Source organism: Hyla sarda, chromosome 1, assembly GCF_029499605.1.
Source record: "Hyla sarda isolate aHylSar1 chromosome 1, aHylSar1.hap1, whole genome shotgun sequence".
Classification (NCBI taxonomy): Eukaryota; Metazoa; Chordata; class Amphibia; order Anura; family Hylidae; genus Hyla; species Hyla sarda.
The window spans coordinates 187311002-187337445 of record NC_079189.1 but is presented as its reverse complement, the minus strand read 5'-3'; the positions used below and the strand labels follow the sequence as shown (position 1 = coordinate 187337445).

At 41.0% G+C, this 26444-nt stretch overlaps 1 protein-coding gene across 11 annotated transcripts in view; it reads left to right on the top strand.

Moving 5' to 3' along the window:
- PDE5A (phosphodiesterase 5A) overlaps positions 1 to 26444 on the top strand; it is a 352640-nt gene that overhangs the window by 117287 nt on the left and 208909 nt on the right. For all 11 annotated transcript variants that reach the window (XM_056565902.1, XM_056565920.1, XM_056565896.1 and 8 more), the window contains one exon: positions 13207 to 13780. In XM_056565902.1, the coding sequence (XP_056421877.1) occupies positions 13211 to 13780 (570 nt within the window). In that variant the 5' untranslated portion in view covers positions 13207 to 13210. The remainder of the gene's footprint in view (positions 1 to 13206; positions 13781 to 26444) is intronic.

Here is a 26444-nt window from a genome sequence, read left to right as displayed (position 1 = left end):
CGGAAATTCCGCTGAAATTTACTGCCCATAGACTTTAATGGGATCCGCTGTCCCATTCACACAGCCGCGGAAATTCAGCATTCCACTAAATTTAAAGACCAGTCTTGACTTTAATGGGATTCTGCCACAGAATTCCACAAAATTTAACGTGGCTTTGAAATTTAGCGGAATTCTTTGTTTTGAGAAAATAGGGCAACTCAGCAACTTTTCCTCTGGACAGGTTTTGGTAAATCTCCCCTATAGAGTTTTACTGCAATTCCTTTCAGCAGCCTTTGCATAACAGAAATTTTGCAGAAATTCCGCCGTCTGAACATAGCCTAAGGGCCATGCACACTACCCTGCCCTGAGTTAATTCTGAGTGAAATTTGCTTGAAGAAGAATCCCATTGATTTCAATAGCATATGATCAATTGAATTGCAGGGGTTAATTTCCATGGGAAATTCCACCCAAAATTAACCCTGATTCAGGACGGCGCAAATCTGCTGATGGAATTCCACAAGAAAAATCCTTATTGAATTTTCTGTAGTGTGCATGGGACCTAAATCTGCAGGATTTGGATAAAAAAAATAATAAAATATAATTCACTTGCCTGCTGTGGATTTTACTTTTGCAGAACTGCAAAATCCACAACGTTTCTGCCACTGTCAATTTACCCATATTAGGGCATCTTTATACAATACAATTTTATTCAATACGGTAATGTAACAGAGTAGGGTAATCTTTGTTAAAATAATCAAACATTGCTTTTAACTATTTTAGCCCAGACTAATAGTGTACAGTAAATTGGGTTGAATGAAACAGATTTTTTTGAGTAATTTCAATCATTTATATACACTCAAGTGCTTATTTGGGGTTTAGTTAACAGAAGTTACGTTTTCATACTACATACAGTGCACTTTCTGTCAGTAATTCTTCTGAAGGGTGTTGCTATAAGGTGGCATGCTAGCAGTTTACACATTGAGCTCACACTTTATCGTCACTTCTTATAACTGACTGCTATCTTGATTTAGTAGTACCGTATATTAAAGTGTGAAAATTAATTTACATGCACATAAGGAAGAATAAAGTAGGCTGGCAAAAAATAATGTATATGTCAACGGAGAGCGCAGGTGGTGTACCTTATTTTCATATTTTATATTTTTGAACTGAAAGAATGATACAGCAAAAACATATATGCATTTCATTTTATCACACCACATTTTACATAAAGTTGAAGTGAGTAGAAGGAATTTAAAGGGGAGTAAAATGCTCCTAATTTGAGCACAGTGGTTTGAAATGTATGTTGAAGAAAGTTGGAGTAAAATTCTCCAAATTTTTTAAAAATGCACATGCTTAATAACAAACTTGAAAAAGACCACTAGGGATTCCCATACCATCCAGAACATAATCCTGTCCAGCTGCAGCATCATCTTTGTCCCAGCTGAAGCATAGGCTAGGACAAAGTCCAGTAAGCACTCATCTGTGCTCACTTCTGTTCTGCCTATCAGACTGCAGCAGGAAAACAGAGAGATGGGGTTACAGAGCAGCCTTCAGTGATTGGATGAAGAGACCCAGTACAGCACAGCAGACTCAGGAGGAAGTGAATGCATGGTGAGTGCTTGCCTCGGACATACCACTTCCTGAACAGTGGATGTTAAAATGAGTGAGCACCAGAACAGAGGGATTTGTGAGCAAATTACAGAAGCTAGATGCATAAAAAGAGATGCATGACCTAGTGAATTACATATATAATCATTTTTTTACTGCGATAAAAAAGGTAAGAACAAGTAATTCATAATGACAGCAAAATCAAATACTTTTGTTTTACTACATGGATATAATGCTCTTTTACTTATTCATTTATTTTTCTATAAGATTGAGGACGGGATTCTTTTTAATAAATTCATTCATATGTTCATTAACTTCACTTCACACTATGCAGTCTGTTTAAAAAGACTTCTGGTGAGTTTTCCTCCTAAAGACTATCATTATGGCCCTCATTTACTAAGCCAAAACTGACTAGTTTTTGTTGGGTTATTCTAAGTTATTTTGCCGCAAAGTGCCTGGGACATGTCTTTGCCTGTGTGCAACAGTGTGCGCCAGGAAAATCTGGCTAACCCGAAATTAGATAATTGTGTTACTAGAGATTAGGCACACAGCATAGACATTTCGGGTACGGCCTCGCGTAACAGATCTGCAGCATGTTTTACGCTGCAAATCCGCCGATGACCCGGCCCTATAGTGTGACTCCAGCTGTTTTCCCCCCTGTCCTGTTCTTAGCAGCAATCCGTTGCTACGAGCAGCCACACAGACCTTTGAGTCGCCGTGCACCTGCACAGTTTACTCACAGACATCGCGGAGCAATTAGAAGTATATAAATAAAACAAAACCCATATAAATTGGTTATCATTTTATTCATATGGACCTACAGAATAAATATAATGTATGATTTTTACTGAAAAGTGCACCGCATAGAAATGGACGCCCTTAAAATTTGCATACATTTTTTATTTTTATTTTACCTCACAAATTATTATTTTTATTTATTTTTTGGGTTCACCGTAGAATTTGTGTGGAAATGCGCCAGGAAAATCCAGATAACCCGACATTGCATTGTGAAAAGCTGAAAAAGGGGTGTAGTCTGTCGCAAAGGTGTGGTCGATCTTTTTACTATTGCATTTACAGAAAATACAATCGGAGGTGCAAACATCAAGCCCTCATATGAGTCTTTAGGTGGAAAATTGAAACTGTTATGATTTTTAGAAAGGGAGAAGGAAAAAATGAAAGTGAAAAAAATTTATAAATAAAAAGCTGTTGTCCTTAGGGGTGAAAATTTTTTATATCGGATTGTAGACCCAGATAGTCAATATTGGTGACAATGGTTATGGGTGTAGCTGCATTTGTTTACCTACCATAGTTCATATACACAGCTCTCAAGAAGAGCTGAACACATAGAAATCAGCCTTAGAAATGTTTTCCTGAGACCTGTATAATGACTGTAGAGATAATAGTCTGTAGGAACATGTGGCATATCCCACATAACCTTTGACAAATATAGCCAGGATGTCACATCTCTGTGCCACCCTCCAAAAGTGAAGCACCTGAACAACAGTTTCATAAACAGCCTCTCCTATCTCTTTGAAGCAGTTTGTAACACCTTTAAAGTTGTTTTAGGTCTCTTGATGGTGTGATACACTAGTTTGCTTCCTTGCCCAGTTACTCAGTCTTTGAAGATGACCTGCTTTAATCAGATAACACTACAGTGTATGCAGTAAGTGACTGGTACTTATTATGTGACTTCTTACCTACCTATGGATCCGCCATAGGGTTTGAAGCATAACTGTAATTTTGGAAGCCATAAAATGTAAAAACCATTAAATTCTGTTGCAATAAACCTTTAAAGGACATCTGCAGCAGTACAAACACTTATCCCCTATCCTCAAGATAGGGGATAAGTGTTTGATCGTGGGGGGTCCGAACGCTGGGGCCCCTGGCGATCTCCTGTACAGGGCCGCGGCTCTCCCGTGCAGGGGGCGTGCCAGCCGCAGCATGACGTTGCGGCCGGCACGCCTCCTCCATACATCTCTATGGGAGAGGCGGGGCAGCATTTGTGCCTCCCCGCATCCCTCATAGAACTGTATGGGGACGGAGAGGAGACTGGGCGTCACCGTTGACCTCTAGGTCGACGCTTCGTCACCATGGGCGCTAATGCTGGCGCCCCACTAGGGAGATCGAGGGGGGTCCCAGCGGTCGGACCCCCCACGATCAAACACTTATCCCCTATTCTGTGGATAGGGGATAAGTGTAATTCCGCTGCAGTTGTCCTTTAAAGTGATGACAAGATGCTGCTGTTATTGAGCCCCTGAGAGCACCCTCTGTGGTGCATAGCTATACCTTTATTCTCTCCATTTTAGAGGCAGGCCCAGAGCTGGGTTCTTTCCAGCTACAGTATGCCATAACATAGTGCAAGAAAAAGTGGACTGGGCTCAACATGCCTGGCACTCTGCTGGACTGATTATTTATACGATATACAGTAGTACTGTATAGACAGCATATGGTGGTAGAAGGTGTTTATCGGTGCAGATGGTTTGTAAAGTGCCGTGTGAGCTTCGAAGGAAGAAACTGCAGCAGGATTTCCTTATTTCCTACCCCCCCCCCCCCCCCCGCCAGGGGCTTAGCTAGAAACCACAGGGACCTGATGCAAAAAATTGCCCTGGGCCCCCTACTAACCTTAAAGCTCCTGTGCTCTCTTTATAGCCGAGCCTTAAATGCACGGCACTGAGCGCAAAGTGACATGCTGCAGCGCCGTATATTTAAAGGGAACCAATATGCATATTTTAGCATATATAATGCTTGGCATTGTGTTATACATGCTAAAATCATTACCCTCACCATCATCGGGGGACGTTTGTGCTCCCAGGGATGGTAAAGATATTAGGTTGTAAAGTCCCCCCAGGCTGCATGGCAAGTAGTCCCTTGGGCAGGGACTTTCACTTACCAGCTCTGTTTGTTGCAGCTGTGGCCCTGCCCCGACGGCTTGAATGACTGCTTGCGTCACCACTCTGTTCCCTAAGCAGACAGAGCAGTGACGCGAGCCGTCATTCAATCCGTTGGGGCGGGGCCACGGCCGAAGCCAACGGAGCTGGTAAGTGAAAGTCCCCGCCCAGGGGACTACTTGCCGGGCGGCCCAGGGGGACTTTACAACTTAATATCTTTACCATCCCTGGGGGCACAAACTTCCCCAGGGGAAGGTGAGGGTAATGATTTTAGCATATATAACTTATTGCCAAGCATTATATATGCTAAAATGTGCTGAATGGTTCCCTTTAAGGGATAAAGCGGCCATTCCGGCTGCTGCGGGCTGGCCAGGATAGTGGTTTGGACGAAGAGGCATGTCAGTTGACTTCTCAAGTGCAGGGCACACAACACTCTAGAGGAGGAAGGGAAGTAGTTCCTGGATGGGGCTCGTGTGTGTGCCCTGCTCCTCCTCCTCTCCATTCATTTAATGTGGAAAGCAGAGCCGGACTGGGACCAAAAATAGGCTCGAGCATATTAGACTATGCAGCCCATGTCTTTTGGGTGGGGGTCCCAGCAGTCGGAACCCCCACAAAAATAAAATGGGCTGCATAGTCTAAAATCAGCTTGGTTCAAGTGGCTCTCCAGCTGTGGCAAAGCTACAACTCCAATCATGCCTGGAGAGCTTCAGACATTATGGGAGTTGTAGTTTTGTAACAGCTGGAGAGCCACAGATTGGGGTATAGTGTGACAAATAACTCTGCAAATCTTAAAGTGACTACAACAATGATGGGAAACAGACAGACTAAACAATGATTTGACTCACAGGAGACGTCTTCTCTGTTGTCTTTCCTTTTCTTTTCTTCTTCATCTGGTCTAGAAGCCAGGTCTTCTTCCTGCTACATCTTCCTCTGCCGAGTCTGATGTTAGGAAATTAGTGGATCCTCACTTTGTCAGCAGATCCTCTTTCTCTGTATGACAACAATAATTTTTATAACCCTGTCAAACACTGCACCCCCTAAAATATAATCCTGCCACACACTGCGCCTCCTAAATATAACCCTGCCACCACAAAATGTGCCCCCTAAATATACCTCGCCAGACATCATAACCCTGAAAATGACCCTCTAAGTCCCCCCAGACCCATCTTTCCTCTCCTTTAGACCCTTATTGGCTTGTCCGCACTGCAGACATTTAGTCAGCAGAATGTTCACTTTCAGCAGGCACTGCCAAAGTATCAGCATTAGGACCACAGGATGTGCACCGTCTTAGATAGCAACGCAATCTGGCAGAATAAATACGTTCATTCTTTGGGCAGATTTCCGTCAGCAGAATTCCGCTGCAGTGACACCATAGTATGCACAGAGCAGCAGAATCCCATTGAAAACAATAGGACTCTGCTGCAAGCAGATTTCTGCAGCAGAATGCCCGCAGTGTGGACAAGCGCTAAGTTCCCAGACTCCTTAGTCCTCCTCCAGACCCTTTAGTTTTCAGACCCCCCTGTCCTCCTCCATGCTCCTTTTCCAACCCCCCTCTGTCCTCCTCCATATTCCTTTTACAACCTCCCCTTTCTCTGTCCTCCTCCATATTCCTTTTACAACCCCCCCTTTCTCTGTCCTCCTCCATATTCCTTTTACAACCCCCCCACCTTTCTCTATCCTCCTCCACCCAGCCCCTCTCCCCCCCCCCCCGTCCTCCTTTTCTATCCAGCAAATGCTCCCCCCGCCGCGCCCGGCGCAGCCATTCTCACCTCTGACCCTCTGTCCACCTCCTCACCTTGAGGAGAAGATGCAGCAGCTGTAGGCGGCGGCAGGATGTCTTGCTCCTCCTGCGCAGCTGGGGCAGGGACCGTGCATGCTTGCGACGTCTGCTGCTCTTAAAGCGGCAGTGTCCCTGCCCCGGCCCCCTTCAGTGCCACCAGAGAAGGGGCAGAGCTGCCATGGCCACTTTTTTTTTTTTTTTTTTTTACAAAACAGGGCAAAGCAGGGGTGGACAGTCAGGGCATTATGTGCTGCGCTGTCCTTGCCCTGCCCTTATCTGGTCTCTGCTGCTGCCAGATGGGAATGTCTGCGGGCCCCCCTGGCGCAGGAGCCCGGTCGCCATGGCGACTTCTGCGACCTCTATAGCTATGCCACTGCCCCCCTCGATCTCCTGTATGGAGCCCTAGATCTAAATACTTTCCCACCCCCCAATTTTTTTTTTTATTGTAGTTAAGGTTTACTTGATTGTTGTTTCAGACACCAGCAGGAGATTACAGGGACCATGACTCAGATTGTTTGTTTATACATTGGTGGCTATAAGCCTGATCTAAGGGTATATTCACACTGAATAAATGGATGATTAAAATTTCTTTGCTAAAAATCCTCATAAAACCTTTGCCAGTTCCTCGTAAATCCTAGTCAAAGTAAATTTGAAGAGCAGTTTCCAAGTGGCATAATTACACACAGCATCCTTATTAAGGGGATTATCCAAAAGAAAAACAGAGCTAATTGAACAGCACTACCCCTGTCCTCAGGTTGCATGTGGTATTGCAAATTGGCTACATTCACTTGGATGTTACAGAGTTGCAATATCACACAGAACCTTAGGACAGGCATGGTGCTGTCTTTAGATGAAATTAGTTTTGGTTTTCTCATCCTGGATAACACACTTTAAGAATTGACATATCTTTTTGTGAAGTGGACTTGCACATGGTCATCGCTTTCCCATTGAAATCCATAGGGCTCGGATTCTGTGTGAATTTCTTGCACATTTTGAGGCAAAATCGGCTTGAAAATCTGTGTGGAATCTGCCTCAAGTTATTTAGTTTGAACATACTCTAAGGGGGAGATTTATCAAAACATGTGCAGAGGAAGAGTGGTGCGTCTATGTGGTGACGTTTGTACTGTGATCAAGGACATTTTTTTTGTCTGAAACACATTGGAGAATTTTAAAAATTGTGTGTGAACTCTGTTGGCCATGTTTTTAAACATTTTAACGTATGTAAAACATTTTTAATTCCAGTTCTCTCCTTGGTTATTACCAGTCTGGTCACCCAGTTAGTGGCTTCATTCAAGCTCTCTAGCAACATCAGGCAACACAGACATAAACTCAGAAAACTTTGCGGTCAAGCATAGTTGCCCTCCTGCATGGTTGCACTGGCTTAATTTCAATTTTAAACTAATAAGTTGGGGTTGAATCGGTGGTCCTGGATACCTCCCTCCTCCTTGTACCACAGTCTTCATTTCATTATCTTATATGGAATTCCAGATAAAACCACTTTGTGATAGAAACTCCATGAGGCAGAACCCGGCATCGTCTTCACCGCTCCAAAAACTTCTAGGGGTACAACACCAGATCATTCATAGAGTTGGAAAGGAAAACACAGCGGGAGACTTTTTCCTATACGGTTTCTAGATAAGTTCGGCATGTCAGCTGGAGAACAATAGGACCAGTTCCAGCATTAGTTTCCCTCATGCGTTTACCTACCATGCCTGAGGGAAACACGCTACTCACTGGACTAAACGAAACAAGCCCAAAAAATTGCAAAGAGTGAACAGTGCCTTATGAGGAGCCCCCACTTTTCTGAATAACCGCACACTCTATATTACCCAACATGATATGGGGCATTCTAAACTAGAAATTGCAATAATATACCTGAGAGCAGATGGGAAAGTAACTCTAACCCACTTTGTTATAGAAAATCCATTTTTAATATTTTTCATTTTTGTTGCCTGCCAGAGGAAGTGACTTTATGTGTATCCTCTTATCTGTGCCAGCCTCCTGTGTCTTCTAACATACTGTAGATTACTCCATTTCTAAAATTATTATTTTACAAAGTCATTGCTGGCTAAATCTATCTTCCCACAGCTCCTAATGTTACTAAATTGTATTGCCCTATGCTGTGCCTAGACTTTAATCCTTTTTTTAATGTCTAATGTGTATGAATAATGCTCCCTTGTTTAAGGACTAAACATTTATTGCTGTGTTCACATTTTTTTTCCTATGTGTAAATAACTTTAAATAACCTTCTTCTATGTGTAACCACAGGGAACGTATTCTAAAAAAAGCTGACAAGCACAAACAACATATTATCGCAGTTTTAGCAAATGATCATTTATTTCCTGTCTTTTTTTATTTTGGTATTTCGGCAGAAAAAAATGACAGTAACTGAACAGCTGTTACATAAATTGCTTGAACAAATAAACCAGCTAAAAATGATTTTGCGATATAGCTTTGTGAGACTTGTGACTGTTTTTTTAGGATATTGAATTGAGGTCTCGGGTAAATATTCCCTTTGTTAATTCTGTATACACATTTATAAATATAAAACCATAACAGGCGAAACATGCAGTGGTTAAAGCATATTGCTATTGTTGATTCTTTTTAAGAATATAAAACTGAAATTTCCTCATAACCTGGCAGATTATTGTCAGAGAGCACTTCTGGCTACAGAGAGGGATATCATATTATTATATTGGGAAATCAGTATTTATGAAACACCTATTATTCCATCCCATTATTAAAATTAAGTTCACACACAAATGACAGTTCCCTGAATTGTCAGATAAACTATAAACTCACATATCTCAGGAAAAGGAGGGCCTAACAAGAAACTGTAAAAAGTTGTGTGGTCAAAGAACCTTAAAGGGGTACTCCGCCACTAGAAATGTTATCCCCTATCCAGCCACTGGGGACCCCCGCGATCTCTTCCGCGGCACCCCAGTGATCCGGTGAACAGAGCGACATCTGCTCTGTGCCGGATGACTGGCCATCACAGCTGCCACGCCCCCTCTATTAATGTCTAAGGGAGAAGGCCTGACAGCTGTGTACTAGCCATCACGCCCTCTCCCATAGACATGAATAGAGGGGATGTGGCCTGACTTCATGATCACGGAAGACCCAGGCTTCAGTGACCATAAATGCCGGAGCGCTGGTCTGGCCGCTGGGACCCCGTGATCAGACATGATCCTTTGGATAGGGGATAGCATGTCTAGGGGCAGAGTACCCCTTTAAGCTATTTCCTGATATGTAATTTTTTCAGGGTTGGCCAAAAGTCCTCTTTAAACTAACAGGTAATTACAAGCTGTCTGTGGAGAGGGCTTTGTAATTTAGTAGACATTCACATCACATTTTGTCTTTACGCCATGAGTGAGATTAAAAAAGGTATTCCAATATACCATAGCATGACATACACATTAACATGTAATACTAGGTTTTATTTCCTGGACATAAGTGTAGTGAGCCATGCATTTGTTCCCTGCAATTAAAACATGTACCAGCATCAGACAGACCAAACATAGTGACAGGTAGGCATCACAGGTATATTAAAGCCCTTGACCTTGCAGAAATATCTTTTTAGGGTAGGGTCACACAGGCATACAGAGCGTATTTGATGCTTGGGGCAATATGCTACACATGCACTATGAACAGATATACAGGGCTTTCCCCGCCGCAGCCCTGTGTGTGCAATAAGATTTGGAGGTGGGCCGCGCGTCAGTTACGTCTGTGCGCTTGGCCCCCCTCCAAATCTCTCTACACACACAGGGCTGCTGCAGGAAAATTCCTGTGTTAAATACATATTTTTACATCCCTACCGCATCCTTTTTTTTTTTTTTTAAATAATAATTTTGTTACCCAATACATTTTGAAAAAAACGACAAAGGGGCCAAAAATGCAATTTCAACTCAAGGGCAAAAATGTCAAAAAAAAACGGAAGAAAAAACGCCAAACGAAGGAAAATGTTGTGGCATTTTTTTCTGGTATCCTTTGTTGCATTTTTTATTGGGCCAGAAAAAAAATAAGTTGAAACTTTGCCTTATGTAGACACTCAGGAGACACTATGTGCAGCTGTACAGGGTCTGTAAACACATCTTGCCTTACCCGCAACATGGCCTTGTACCTATAAACCTAATACCTGTTTATGTGCTGTAAGAGGATGCATACAGTAACACAGCATTATTTAGTCTTTAGATACAATGAGGGGCATTATTCAAAAGGGAACTTGGTTTTTGTTATCTTAAGATCAAAAAAGTTTCGGGGAAAGTGGCCCGCTGAACTGCACTGATTGAATGTCGCGGAGCAGTGATGGGCCATGCGACAATTGTATTAAAAGTCGCACCGACCTTAATACAATTGTCATATGTAGTGATCTAGGGCAGGGTTGAATTGTCCTGTGATTTCTTTTATATCTGGTCTGTGCAACTTTTTTGCCACTTTTCACAGAAAAACTAGTGACCACTGCACATTTTCATGACAGAGAACTTATAGGTGGAACTGTTGTTTAACTAATTTGGCTTATACATAGTGGTGGTAATTTATCATTCACTGTATGCCTGGTCTTAGAGTATAATAAAAATGGTTGCACAAAGCTTATTGCGCAACAGATCACAACTTTTTAGTATCTTTTTGCTGCCATGGCCCTGACACGAGCTTTAGCCGAAGGCTGCACTAGCTTAGAGCTAGCATACATTTCTACATCCAGCACACTGGCAGTAGCTGCAGTGGCATATTTATAAAGAGGTGTGTCTCTTAATGAATCTGCTGAATCCAATGGCAGCCGGAGTTTACTGAAGACTGGTGTATGAAATGCTGGACTCAGAAAATGACACCCAATATATTTAGTCAGTCTGAATGTATGGCTGGCAGATGAATATATTGTGTCAAAACTTGCCCAAAAAAAAAAGATGATTATTAATAACAGGAAAATGTTCTGCTTTTTCCTATTTATTTGGAGGAATTACACAAATTATATAAATAAGCATGATACTTTATTTGACAGAATAAGAAACCACAGTGTGCAAAGCCAACAAATTAAGTGATGTCACATTATCTCAGTACGTAACCTTCTTCCCACAGAAAAAAGCTGTACAGGGTGAAGTCATTTTTTAGGGAGAAGTCCAGATTTTGTATGATTAGTGCATATGTCCTTTCATATCCCCATGAGAATTGGACAACCTGAAATAACATTGCCCTTATGTAATCCTAGTTTGGACTTTGTGCCCTTGGACACTAATGCAGATCTCAGGTTTGTATTATACCGTAGGTTTGCTCAAGAAGCAGAGTAAAAAACAAACTCTGTAGAGTTGCTGTACTTTTGAAAATAAATAGCTTGTTTTGAAACAGCTAAATTAGTTTGCCAACTATCTAACGATTAATCAGTTTGAAAATTTATATAAACAACTTTTGTTAATAGTTTTCATCTTTATGAACACTTATTAGGCTCCTTTTCTGCTCATACAAAGCTTTAGAGAGGGGAAGAAGGAGCGGAGGGATGGGTAGCTTGAGAGTGCCATAAGCCAATAGAGACTGCAGAGATAGGTGCTTGCAGAGAGTATTAGATTTCACCCCAGGGATTGATTCAGTTAGACTGCCCCATACAGCCCTATGATGTCCTTCATTCTGCCGCTCATTTTTAGGATGTGTATAGAGACATAGGAGAGCAGGATCTTCTATTATGTGTGTGTGCAGGGTATTGGAGCCATCATAGACTTTAGGCTACTTCAAATAGTCCATGGACACTTAAAAAATAGAAATTAAGCCAGCAGATCATAAACCTGAAAAATGCCATACACTTGTGATATATTGGCCAGAGATATTGATACTCCTCATATATAGCTTTACAAAGCTATGCTTTAAAGACAACCTGTCATGTTGAATAAACTGTCTGATCTTTAGACAGCATGTAATAGAGCAGGGGAGATAAGCAAATTTATATATAAAGATTAAGAAAGGAAAGATTAAGGCCCTGATTTACTGTTGTAAACCCGACATGTTTTGTTGGGTTGTGTGCCAGATTTTACTGAGAAAATCTGGAAAAGGGGTATGGCCGTCGGGGGGGAAAAGGGGACGTGATCGCCAAATAGAGGATGTGTCCATGCCATTTTTGAATAATCCCAACATATTTACTAAGGTTTCCACAGAAAATGCGGTGGATTTGAGCTGAGGAAAACCAGACAGATCAGAGCAGGTGTAAAAAAGTAAATACGGTAAATAAATATATAAATTAAAAAAAATGTAGGCAGAGGTGCAACATTTAGGGAAACATGAGTAAACACAGTGGAAAAAAATTGTAGGGAATTAAAAGCCACAAAGAAAACTCCACTCCACTCTTAATAAATCAGGGCCGAGGTGTAACTTTTTTGTTAATTTTAACTTCTGCTAATTCTAGGGTTACTTACTGATTGACAGCTATTTCTATATGCTTATACAGGGATTTCTATCTGTCACTACCCAGGTTTATTACATTTTCAATGCAATGTTTCCTTTATATTCCAGATAGATGTTCAACTTACCAAGAGTAGCTTTTGCATGTAATATTTACATTAAGACAGCCTGTAAGATTTAATTGTATGAAAACAAAGGGTTCATGTAAGATAAGAAACATGACAGTAGGCAAATGAAAAGGAATAATTCACTGCCCGCTAATTTGACTTAAACTATATAAACAGATGCAACAGGCTGAAACATACATTTCTTGTTGGGAGTTTCTCCTAAATTCACTTGCCTTATTTTTAATATAATATACATAAAATGAGCTATGATAAAAAGTAAATTCTACACCGTACACAGTTTTACACAATTGGAACCTTTTTTAAGGTTAGGAATGACATGGCCAGTGATCATTGTAAATATGTCATGCTGCTTCTACTGCTGACACCTTTCAGAGTTCATTTGTCATCATTCATGTGCTTTACTTGATAAAATATTTATGACTTTATGTTCACTTTTCAGAGAAATGGTCAATGCATGGTTTGCTGAAAGAGTGCACACAATACCAGCAACAAAGGAGGGAGGGAAAAGCAATACAGAAAATAACCAGCAGGCCTCTTCTTCTGAGACCACCAACCAAGGAGCACCGGTGAGGAAGATCTCTGCTTCTGAGTTTGACCGGCCTCTCAGGCCCATCGTTGTTAAGGACTCTGAGGGAACACTGACATTTCTCGCAGATTCCGAAAAGAAGGAACAGATGCCTCTTCAAGCTCCAAGTTTAAATAGTGCAAGTGATCAGTGTTCACGGCTTCTGGAACTGGTGAAAGATATTTCAAGTCATTTAGATGTCACTGCCCTGTGTCATAAAATTTTTCTGCATATTCATGAACTGATATCGGCAGACCGCTACTCACTTTTTTTAGTCTGTGAGGACAGTTCCAATGAGAAGTTTCTGGTTAGTAGGCTTTTTGATGTAGCAGAAGGCACAACACTGGAGGAGGCTTCAAATAACTGCATCCGTTTGGAATGGAATAAAGGAATTGTCGGCTATGTGGCAGAGTATGGACAACCCTTAAACATAAAGGATGCTTATAAGGTAATGTAGTCAGACACAAGTAAATGTATTGTATGGAAGAAGACTCAATCTTAGCTATTGTTACTTGTTCGGCTTATTAGAAAGGAGAGGAAATGTGTGAAGTATAAGTGATATAGTTGGAAACAAGGCTCATATGGTCTGTTTACATTGATTTCTTGACTTTTTTTTCAAAATCCTTGGGGGATTATGATGCATCTGTTAAGTTGTTTTTTTTTCTTCACTAACTTATGCCTTTCAGTTGTGCTGTCCTGGTCCTTAAAATAGCAGCAGAAACTGGATGGAAATGAATAAACACTAGTGCAAACTAGAGCCATATACACACACATATATATGTATGTACGTATATATATATATATATATATATATATATATATATATATATATATTGTACAACATGTGTAATATGTGTGAGATATATTCTAAGCCTGCCCCCAGAACAGTGTTTTCCAACGAGGGTGCCTCCAGCTGTTGCAAAACTACAGCGTCTAGCTTCCCCCTACAGCCAATGGCTGTTCAGACATTCTTGGAGTAGTAGTTTTGCAATAACTTGAAGCAAACTAGTTGGAGAACACTGCCCCAGAATATGATTTAAATCCATACCAAGCAAAATGTATTCTTTCTTCACTACAATATAATTCACATTGTGTTATCAAGCATAGAACATTTAACCATGCTTCTTCTTAATCCCTTAAGGACACAACCCATTTTGTCCTTGAGGACACAGCCATTTTTTCATGATTGCATTTTCATTTTTTTCATGCTTACCTTTTAAGAGCCATAACTCTTATTTATCCATCCACAGACCCATATGAGAGTGTGTTATTGCATGGCCAATTGTACTTTGTTATGACACCTTTCATTTTACCATTAAATGTACGGAAAAACCAAAAAATAAAATTGTGTTGGGAAATTGAAAAGAAAAACCTAAATTTTGCAACTTTTGGGGGGCTTTTTGTTTTTACGCAGTGCACTTTATGGTAAAAATGACACGTTCTCTTTATACTGTAAGTCAATGCGATTAAACTGATACCCAAACTTGTATAGTTTTTGTACTACATAAAAATAACTTTTTTTTTTTTTTTAACAATTCAGTATGCTTAAAATTGTTCTCTTGTGATCCCTATGAAAAGTTTTTCTTTCATATACAGGGCTGTAATAGGGCTCATTTAACTTGCTGTGTCTTGTATTTTTTATCGGTACCATTTTTGTTTTGATGGGACATTTTGATTACTTTTTATGCATTTTTTTTATATAGGATATGACCAAAAATCTGCAATTCTGGTGCTTTTTAAAAAATGTTTACGTCATTCACTGCATGGGATTATAAACATTATATTTTTTGTGCACAAGGCGATACCAAACATGTTACCAAATACTTTTTAAAAAAGTGGGTAGTTAAATTTTTTATTAGGTGAAGGGCTTTTATATATGTTTCATAATATTTTTTCAATATTTATTTTTACACTTTTTGATTCCCTATAGGGAACTTTTAAATGCAGTCATTAGATTGCAATGTTGTACATTTACGGAGCATGTCTTTAAGTGATTAAAATCCTAACTGCACAGGAATTTATCCGATTATTCTATGTTGCGCCTTCCAGGAGAACTGATGGAGCATGAGTAAAGTCTTGGGGATGGGAGTGAGAGGTTCCGTTTATGGAGGATGCGCGTCTGAGATCATTGGCAGAATGTAGACCATTATTCATATACAAAAAGATATTAAAAACACATATATAGGATCACACAAAGAGTGGAAAAATGCACACACAGGGATACCTGATAAGGTAGTACACTGTATGTCTGGGATACTAATGCTACAGAGAAAAAGAGTAGACAGGTAAGCAAGACATATATATATATATATATATATATATATATATATATATATATATAAGTAAGAAAGTGCAATAGTGTTAGTATGTATACCTTTTTTAGAGGCTAAATAGCTCCCAAATTGTAGTGGCAAAGAAAACCAACCAAACTCAGATAAAGGTAAAGTGCAATAGTGCAACCAGGTAATGGGTTTGCTGATTTGCAGACACTACCCGAAGAAGGTAAGTAGAGGGAAATGTAGCAGCAGACTCATGCAGTGATCAGGACTCACCCCAGCTCCACACCAGACCTCCGACGCATTTTGGCGGGAGAAGCTTTATCCAGCAGTGGTGTGGGACTGGGGGAGCACAGCTAATATACTCAAGATAGCCAATAGGGAGAAGGCATAGCAGATGTACACACCTGGCAATTGATAAGTGTTTGTCTCCGTGAGTGCAATGACTGTGGCCAGAAACCCTGAGGTGGGCGTAAGTCATGTGACTGTAACGTCACGTGATCGCTGGGCAAGATCTACTGTGTGCACCGGCCTAATAGTAAAGACTGCGGCTGCACATCACAGTACGCGCAGGGTGTAGCGGAGTATAGAGCTCCACTAAGATGGCTGAGCCAGACTATTATAAGACTATGCAGAAATGGCCGCTGTAATAGGCATTCCGCATGTCCCTGCCTTACAGAAAAGCTAGGGGGAAAAAATAGGCTACTTTATAATGGCAGCGAAAATAAGATAGGTTCCGGGTTTAGCCAGTGCACACACGAAGAGTAAATTTACACTGACAGTGCTTATAAAGACAATTAGGTGTAAAGGTGTATGATAGAAGTAAGTAAATACATGATTAGGATATAGATTCATGGCACACATAACATAACTGAATATATAAAGGATACATAATAAATGTACAAAAAGGTGGGGGGGTTATGAACTGATAATGATGAATATGAGAATATAGAGGAGTAAAAAATCTAAAATTGAAACCTGAAATAAATAAAAGAAAAAAAAATTATATATATATTCTTTTTTTTTCTTTTGTCAGTTTTTAATTTTCATCATTATCAGTTCATATTCGTCATTATCAGTTCATAACCCCCCCACCTTTTTGTACATTTATTATGTATCCTTTATATATTCAGTTATGTTATGTGTGCCAGCAATCTATATCCTAATCATGTATTTACTAACTTCTATCATGCACCTTTACACCTAATTGTCTTTATAAGCACTGTCAGTGTAAATTTACTCTTCGTGTGCGCACTGGCTAAACCTGGAACCTAACAAGGTGTGTAGTACCACACAAAGAGATGGAAATATCAGGTTTAAAGGGGTTATCCAGGAAAAAACTTTTTTTATATATATCAACTAGCTCCAGAAAGTTTAACAGATTTGTAAATTACTTCTATTAAAAAATCTTAATCCTTTCAGTACTTATGAGCTGATGAAGTTGAGTTGTTCTTTTGTGTCTAAGTGCTCTCAGGAACCGCCCAGTTTAGAAGCAAATCCCCATAGCAAACATCTTCTACTCTGTGCAGTTCCTGAGACAAGCAGAGATGTCAGCAGAGAGCACTGTTGCCAGACAGAAAACAACAACTCAACTTCAGCAGCTGATAATTATTGAAAGGATTAAGATTTTTTTAATAGAAGTAATTTACAAATCTTTTTTACTTTCTGGAGCCAGTTGATATAAAAAAATACCCCTTTAAGTAGGTTAATAGATGGAAAAAATAGACAGCAGACAGTCACTGCTGTTCTATAAAAGTGAAGAGGTGATGTAGCATCACTGATATATTTATTTTATTTAATTCTAAGTAGATATAAAGTTGTAATTGGAACAATAAACAGGTAAAAATAAAGGTAAAGGAACCTTTTCATGAACAGTTAGACTGTTCATGTTTGTTAACCCAAGTATTTCCAACAGATTTATATTGATTTCCTTCTGTAAGTAGAGTATGTTAATTGATATACAGAAAGGTTCAGTGTTACATAAGGAGGATTCATGTGTAAATGGCAGCTTGTTAATATTAGATATATCATGATATATTGCGCAGCAGGTGTGCAAGCCATGGATCAGCTCATTAACACATAAGGTTTTCCGTTCAGATGAACCATATGTAATTGGCCCATCAGGACTTCAAGCTGATTTCAGCTAGGGGGCAGAGAGTGAGTAATGTTCCACACCTAGGCAGCAGGAGCCAAATCATATTATCTGCTTGAAAAACAAGTACATTGTGAAATTGTTCAAGATGGGTTACTAGAGGATTCACCAAGGCTCTGTTAATCTATATATATAGATATACAGTGGTCCCTCAACATACGACGGTAATTCGTTCCAAATGAACCATTGTTAGTTGAAACCATCGCATGTTGAGGGATCCGTGCAATGAAAAGAATAAGAAGTTATACTCATCTGTCTCTGCCGCACCGGACCGCCACCGCTGCCCTGGATGTCGCCCTCCATTGCTGTTGCCGTGTCCTCGGGGTGTCCCCGCCGCTCTGGACCGTCTCTGCTGCCTGGGATCATCGCTCTCCATCGCCATCATCACGTTGTTGCGCACGCCTCTCCTATTGAATGACCGGACGGCATGCGCGGCAACGTGATGACGACGAAGGAGAGCGACGACGATGTAGGGGATCCTAAAGAGAACGGTCTGGAGCACCGGGGACAGGTAAGTGATCAACAGTGGACCACACGGGGCAGCTTAAATGGCTATCCAGCGGCAGCTGATGCAGTCTGTGCGGCCGGATAGCCGTTTATGTGATGGCCCCAACATACAAAAGCATTGTATGTTGATGTTGCCTTCAACATGCGATTTCCTCTGAGAGGCCATCGTATGTTGACATTATCGTATGTCGGGGCCCTGTTTAACTAAAACCTGAGTGTTTAATGTGGAGTGTTTTTCTTTTTACATCTCTGTTTTTTTTTTGTTTTTTTTTGTGTCGCACGGTTTTAAATCTGTCACATGAAATTTATTCTGCCCTGACAGGCAGTATTGCCAAGATGATTACAGAAACATCCAATTAAAGATAGGAAAGTGAGAAGCAAACACACCGAACAGATTAAGACATATGGGTCAACAAGAAGTTGTACAATGTAACATGTTGGAAGGCTGAATTCACACAGCCGTCTGTCTTTGTAAATTCAGACTGCATTAGTGCTTGTACTAATACTCCCATCATGGAACTGGGTCTGTATTCTAACAGCAGCATATCTGCTGCTGATAGAATACTTTTCATTCATAGCGCTGTGGAGGCATATGATTATAGAAGCGCTGTAGGGGCCAGACAAATGGATGTATGTCTGACCCCTACAGCGCATCTATATAAAGATACATCGGGCCGGGCGGCTTCCTGGCCAGATGCGCGGCTGTTAGAATACTTTTCATTCACAGCGCTGCCGGGGGCTTATGATAGCGCTGCGGGGGGAAAATATATAGACAATGCGGGAGACAATACCTATATAAATGCGCTGCAGGGGCATATGATTGCCCTGTGGGGGACAATACCTATATAAAAGCAGGAGCAAGACTTATATAGTGCAGCAGGGGGCCTTTCAGGGCTCCTGGCGGGGAATTTAAAATGAAAGTAAGGCTAGGTTCACACTACGGAATTTCCGCCTGCAATTCCACTTTGAAATTGCAGGCAGAAATTCCGATTACTAAAATGTATAGTATAGTGAATGGGTTTCCGTTCACAAATTCACACTTCAGAATTTGTGATGCGGAATTTATGAATGGAAAATTCGCTTGGAAATTCCCGCCTGAAGAATGGCGTTGCTCATTCTTCAGGCGGAAAAACTCCGGAAACACATTGCATTCTATTGGACACTGCAGTGTCCGCGCCGACTGTTTCAGTCGGCGCTGGCCGCACTCGGAATCTCTGGGCAGAAATTTTCTGCCCGGAGATACCGCAGTGTCAACCTAGCCTAAAGGTACACTGTACATCGCTGGGAAGTCGAGCATGCCGTCTGCTCCTCCGCTTAATAACTTCTGATCAGATCGGGTCTCAGAAGTGAGACCCGGTGCGATTAATCCCTCAGCCCCTGTACTACTGTCCCCAACATGGAACAGACCATGTTCCATGATGGGGGTAGAATTCACTCGAATATGAGTAATTTCCCGACAGCTCAGGGCTGTCGGGTTTTGGTGAGGCGAGATTCACACATTTTCCTGTGAGTTTTTCATCATACTCAGTGTTTTTTCTTTTTTGTCGTGAACACGCCACTTTTTCAGATAACCACGCCCGTTTTGACGGGTTTAAAAAACACTTTGAGTGATGGTATTTTGTGTCAGGAAAATGTGTCGCACAAAGTGTCGCATGGGCTATGCGACACAAATTTGGTCGCACAACCCAAAAAAAAGAGTCTGGTTGACATTAGTAAATAAAGGCCAATGTGTGTATGTTTCTGTGTGTGTATGTTCCAGCATCACGTCCAAACTGCTAAAGATATTAACATGAATCTTGGCACACATGTTACTTATATGTCAACAACAAAAATAGGATAGGTAATTTAAACCTTACCAACCCCTATTTGCCAGGGTCGGGTTTTTTGTTTAAAGTCCCATATAAGTCTATGGGAAATATGTTACTGCATAACTTCCAAACTGCTGGAGATATTTCGATAATACTTGGTCACATGTTACTTATATGTATACTAAAAATATAGGATAGTTAATTCAACCCTTAACTACCCCCATTTGTGAGGGTCAGGGTTTTTGTTTAAAGTTCCATGTAAATCTATGGGAAATGTATGTTCCAGTATAACTTCTGTACGGCTGGAGATATTTCAATAATACCTGGTCACATGTTACTTATATGTCAAATAAAAATATATGATAGTTAAATTAACCCTTACCTACACCCTTATATAAAAGATGTTTTTTTGTTTCCGGTCCCATGCAAGTGTATGGGACTTCCAGTACCTTACTCTACAAGCTCCGCTCTGCTTCTCCTGGTGAATGTGTCAGTTCGGCTTGCAAGCCACACCCTATATCATGAAGACACGCCCACTGTCTAAGCCCAAACCCTTTTATTGTCTACCCTTTTTGTGCATCGGTCTGGCTTGCAAATCACGCCCAGTCCCACAAAGCCACGTCCCCTTCTATTTTCAGCTTACAATATCTTTATCACAAATCAGTCCCACCTGCGGACGGGATATGAGGACAGATTATGAGGACGGGATATAGGGTCGGGCTATGAGGACGGGATATGAGATGGGGATATGAGGACGGGATATGAGGACGGGATATGGGGTTGGGATATGACAACAATATATGAGGATGTGATATGGAGTCAAAAGCTTCCTCCTTTGTTGATTTTCCTCCCCAACAAGGATAAGGAAGGAAAAACGCATTGTACTCAGTTAGTATTTAATATTTCTGTGTGCACAGATCCCATATGGCAGCACTCAGGGTCCATTTGGTTTGTATTGTGTGGCAGTAAGTATTTCATGTGTTCTCATGTCTTTGTATGGCACCCTTTTATTGGGCATATTACTGTATTACAGCATCCTATAGAACATGCCACATTATCTTTGATTTTATAAGAATCCTGTGTTTTCTTCACAGTCCAGTTATCAAAATTGTGTTTTGTAATGAACCAAACACCTCTGTGTCCATCACATGACCAGAAAAGAAAAGGATAGGGGACAAGATGTATGATCGCAGGGGTCCTGCAGCTGGGGACCCCCGCAATCTCGGTGCAGCCCCCCCGGCACTCTGTGCCGGGTGCTGCGTCCGAGACGAAGACATGACGTCACAGCCACACACCCTAGTGACTTCACGCCACGCCCCTTCATTCATGTCTATGGGACATGATAGACATAAGATGTATAAAGTTAGAATACCCCTTTAAAAAACAATTAAAGACAGTGACTGTGCCAAGGGAAATCCATGAGGAAATAACACACAAAGTATATTTCACAATTCTATAATTTTTCATTCTGCTATGACTAAGCTATATGTGCTTAAACTGTAACTTTTGTATACCTTTTTGTTTGTTTTGTTCATTTGCTTCCAAAATGTAAAGTTAAGTTAAATTCTAAATAGTCGTCACTAAAAAGAATCATACCATTTTGTCTATAGTACTGTAGAGTCTATGCAACTCCTCTGCATAGCTGGATATAGTGCTGGTTTTCATTTAGCCTCTGACATAACTATCCTATGTAAAAATCAGTGAATATGGCCTGGAAAATTTCCAATAATCTTTTTGGCTTTCTGCTATACAACTCATGGCAAATACATCTTGAGTTCAGTTAGCTAGTCCTGAATAGTCTTGTTTAGTTCTTGTTGTGATCAATATCTGCAGATGCACATTTGGCTGCCCATATGTAAGTTTCTGCTAAAATAAAACATTTATGGGCACATCAGTAGAGACCAGTGTATATGCACTTTGTCCCCAGTTTAGCTTGCTGTGAGCACTACTAATTGGAATTATTCAGGAGTGTAATTTTTGGCACGTGGACCAGTTTCACACAGCTATAATATGGTCTAGTCCACATTCTGTTCTTCTAAATGAACATGTTTCTGTGATGACCTACATTCAGCAGAACCGCTTAGAGTCTGGTTTTAGCGTCTGTAATTGGACTGCAAAATACCACCATGTAAGACCAGCCGAGAGTACAGAATTGTGAGTTTTTTGTGTTTTATTCTATACGCAGCAGCTAAAAAAAGGCCATGTTTCATTACACTCTCAGTATATGGGGATATTCTCTTCTTGAAACATTGTATCCTTTTGGAGAATATTTCTGTACGTACAAAGTCTGAAAGAGTTCTTATGCCTCTAGGTAGCCACATAGCAACTGTGCCCTGCCATACAGACTCTGCTTACTGTTTTTGTTGTGTTTTTTGGAGTCAGTAATGTCAGTATTTATTTTTTAATGCTACTTTCTCTGCATGTCATCAAAAACTCATGATGTTTTTACATACATTTTAAAATGCTGCAAAAAGTGTGTGTGAAGGGGGCCTAAGACCATACTTGCATGGCATAAAATGTGCAGAATGTCTACACGGAAAACAGCAGAATCACACTGCAGCGGAATGTCCATGTGGAATATTCCTGCGGAATTCTCCACAGACATTCCACTGTGTGAACATACCCCAAGGGTGTTTTCCCATGTTCAGGTTTTTTTTTTTAATACATTTTTAAAGCCAAGACCAAGATTGGATAAAAAAAAAATGTCTAGTTTCTGTTTTTAGCTTTCACATGTACCCCGAATAGTGCCAATAAAAACTACAGCCCACACTGCAGAAAAAATAATAATAATCAAGCCCCCACAGGGGACCATTAATGAAAAAATAAAAATGTGGACACTGTGAAAATGTTTAATGTAATAAAACATAAACTATTTGATATTGCTATAGTGTACTGACGGAATAAAGTTAACTTATCACTTATACCAACTCTTATAAAAACAATAGAAGCACTGCAGGATTTTTTACTTTCCACACCCCATATCATTTTTAATGTTTCACAATACATTACATTAAATCAAAATAGGGATGTAACGACAATGTGCAATCAAACTGTACAGATAATGCCAAAAATGTAATCGCACACCCAAAATCCCTTGGATTAAAGGAGTACTCCAGCGCAACTTTTCTTTATCCTATTGTGCCCAGGCTGCAAAAACCAAAACAAACTTTAACCCACCTTCCTCCGTTCCTCCATCACCCAACACCACATAAGTAGCCTGGGGAAGGCAGATCCCAGGCTCCTTATGTGGTGTTGGGTGATGGTAATGTGCCAGTTCATGGTTAGCCTATACACCGTCCGAAGTTGAGCCAGCTTCTCCTGGGACAGGCACGGGTCAATGAATACTCAGTCGCAAGGTTACGGATAAACTGACTTTACTGAGGCAGGATAGATAATAAAATCCGTTACAGCTCCGATTGGTACAAAGGGAGGTGCAGGGTAAACCTTGGAAGCTTATCGCCTTGCTGGGACAAGGCGGACCGCAGGACGCCAAGTAAAACAAAACAAAAAAGTTAAAAACAACTTTATGGGCCGGAGGTGGGGGGACTGTATAGGACCGAGGGGGGATGTATGGGATGGAGCACAAGGCATTAAGATGGAGTGCCTTGTGCTTTATTACCCCCCCATCTCCCCTCATCCCCCTTCTGCCATTATCCCTCTCCCCTTCCATCTTAATCTCTTGCGCCATTCCCCCCCCCCTCCATTTTAATCCCCTTGTGCTATTATTCCCCCTCCCTCTGATCCACTTTTGCCATATTGAATAATAATGGCACAAGGGGATTAAATTGGAGGGGGAATATTGGCACAAGGGGATTAAATTGGAGGGGGAATAATAGCACAAGGGGATTAAATTGAAGGGGGAATAATAGCACAAGGGGATAAAGATTGAGGGGGGAATAATAGCACAAGGGAATAAAGATTGAGGGGGGAATAATAACACAAGGGGATAAAGATGGAGGGGGGAATAATAGCACAAGGGGATAAAGATGGAGGAGGAATAATAGCACAAGGGGATAAAGATGGAGGAGGAATAATAGCACAAGGGGATAAAGATGGAGGAGGAATAATGACACAAGGGGATAAAGATGGAGGGGGAATATTAGCACAAGGGGATAAAGATGGAGGAGGAATAATAACACAAGGGGATAAAGATGGAGGAGGGAATAATAGCACAAGGGGATAAAGATGGAGGGGAGAATAATAGCACAAGGGGATAAAGATGGAGGGGGGGAATAATAGCACAAGGGGATAAAGATGGAGGGGGAATAATAGCACAAGGGGATTAAGATGGGGGGAATGCATTAGTATAACGGTAAGAACGAGCCTTTTGTATGCCGATATCCCTCGCGCACGAGTTCCGCGTGAGGGGGTACTCGCAGACATACTTTCAGCCTTTGGGGGTACAGTTGCCAAAAACGTTTAGAATCAAGGTTGCTTTAGAAGATGCGTGGTTGCAGGATTAGACTTGAGGCCTCCTCAGAACACCTCACACTCTCTCTTCAGACTTCCTCTAAGACTGTACCTCAGCTTATTCAGAATTCTGAACTCTTACCACACTTGCACCCCCCCCCCCCTAACAACAGGTTTTAACAGGCTTAAAGCAACAGGTACATATAAAATGCCAGGAAAGGTGAGTTAAGGTTTGGTGTTTTGTATTTTTGCAGCCCAGGCACAATAGGATAAAGAAAAGCACCACTGGAGCACTCTTTTAACCTCTTAAGGACCCAGGACGTATGGGTATGTCCTGGGTCCCGGTCCTGCGATATAACGCGGGGTCACACGGTGACCCCGCATCATATCGCGGCAGGCCCGGTGTCATAGTGAAGGCGGGACCCGCCTCTAATAGCGCACGGCACTGATCGCGGTGCCGCGTGCTATTAACCCTTTAGCCGCACGGCTAAAAACGAAAGTAAAAGTGCCTGGCTAGCTCAGGGAGCTGTTCGGGATCGCCAGCTGTAGCACAGGAGGAGGTCTTCTTACCTTCTCCTGCGCTGTCCGATTGCCGAATGAATGCTTCAAGCCTGAGATCCAGGCTTGAGCATTCAATCGCTGAAAATACTGATTGATCCATTCCTATGGAGATGGATCAATCAGTGTAAAAGATCAGTTAATGCAATGTTATAGCCCCCTATAGGAGCTATAATATTTCATAAGAAAAGTGTAAAAAAATCATTAACCCTTTCAATTATCCCTTCCCCTAATAAAAGTTTGAATCACCCGGCATTTCCAAGAATAAAAAAAAACACAGTGTAAATAAAAATAAACGTGGTATCGCCACGTGCGGAAATGTCCGTATTATAAAAATATACCGCTTTTTAAACCGCACGTTCAATGGCGTACACCCCCAAAAAAAAAAAGTGATAGTCTGATCAGAACAAAAATGGTACCGCTAAAAACTTCAGATCACAGCGCAAAAAATGAGCCCTCATAGCACCCTGAACATAGAAAAATAAAAAAGTTATAGGGGTCAGAAGATGACCATTTTAAACGCATAAATTTTCCTGCATGTATTCATAATTTTTTTCTGAGTTGATACAAAATCAAACCTATATAAGTAGGGTATCATTTTAACCCTATGGACCTACTGAATAATGATAAGGTATCATTTTTGCCGAAAAATGTACTGCGTAAAAACGGAAGCCCCCCAAAACTTACAAAAGTGTTTTTTCATCAATTTTGTCACACATTGATTTTTTTTCCCGTTTCACCGTAGATTTTTGGGTAAAATGACTAATGTCATTACAAAGTAGAATTAGTGACGCAAAAAATAAGCCATCATATAGAATTTTAGGTGAAAATTTTTAAGAGTTATGATTTTTTAAAGTTAAGGAGGAAAAATTGAAAATGAAAAAACGGAAAAAGCCCGGGTCCTTAAGGGGTTAAAAAGGTCAGTGTAACCAGTGTCAAGGGTCTTGTGGAGTGGTCTGTATTGTGTTCACTATATTATCTGCTGATTATACTAGTTCTGTGTATCTTGTACTTTGTTCACACTGTTAGTCTGTATACCAAAATTTTTCTCAGATGATTACTTTTGGTGGACGTATATGCTTTTCCCTTTATTCTTAGGACTTTTATCTGCATAGATTACCGTCAGACGGGGTGGAGTCGTGACATCACGATCTTCCTTCCCCGTGGTCGGGAGGAATTAGCCAGAGAACCTCCAGCGCTTCCGGAAGCAGTTACAGGGGGGTGCTGCTTGCTATATTGCGGGGGTCCCCAGTGGCGGGACCCCGGCAATCTGACATCTTATCCCCTATCCTTTTGATAGTGGATAAGATGTCTAGGGGCGGAGTACCCCTTTAAGGACCAAGACAATTTTATTTTTGCATTTTCGTTTTTTCCTCCTTGCCTTCTAAAATCCATAACTTT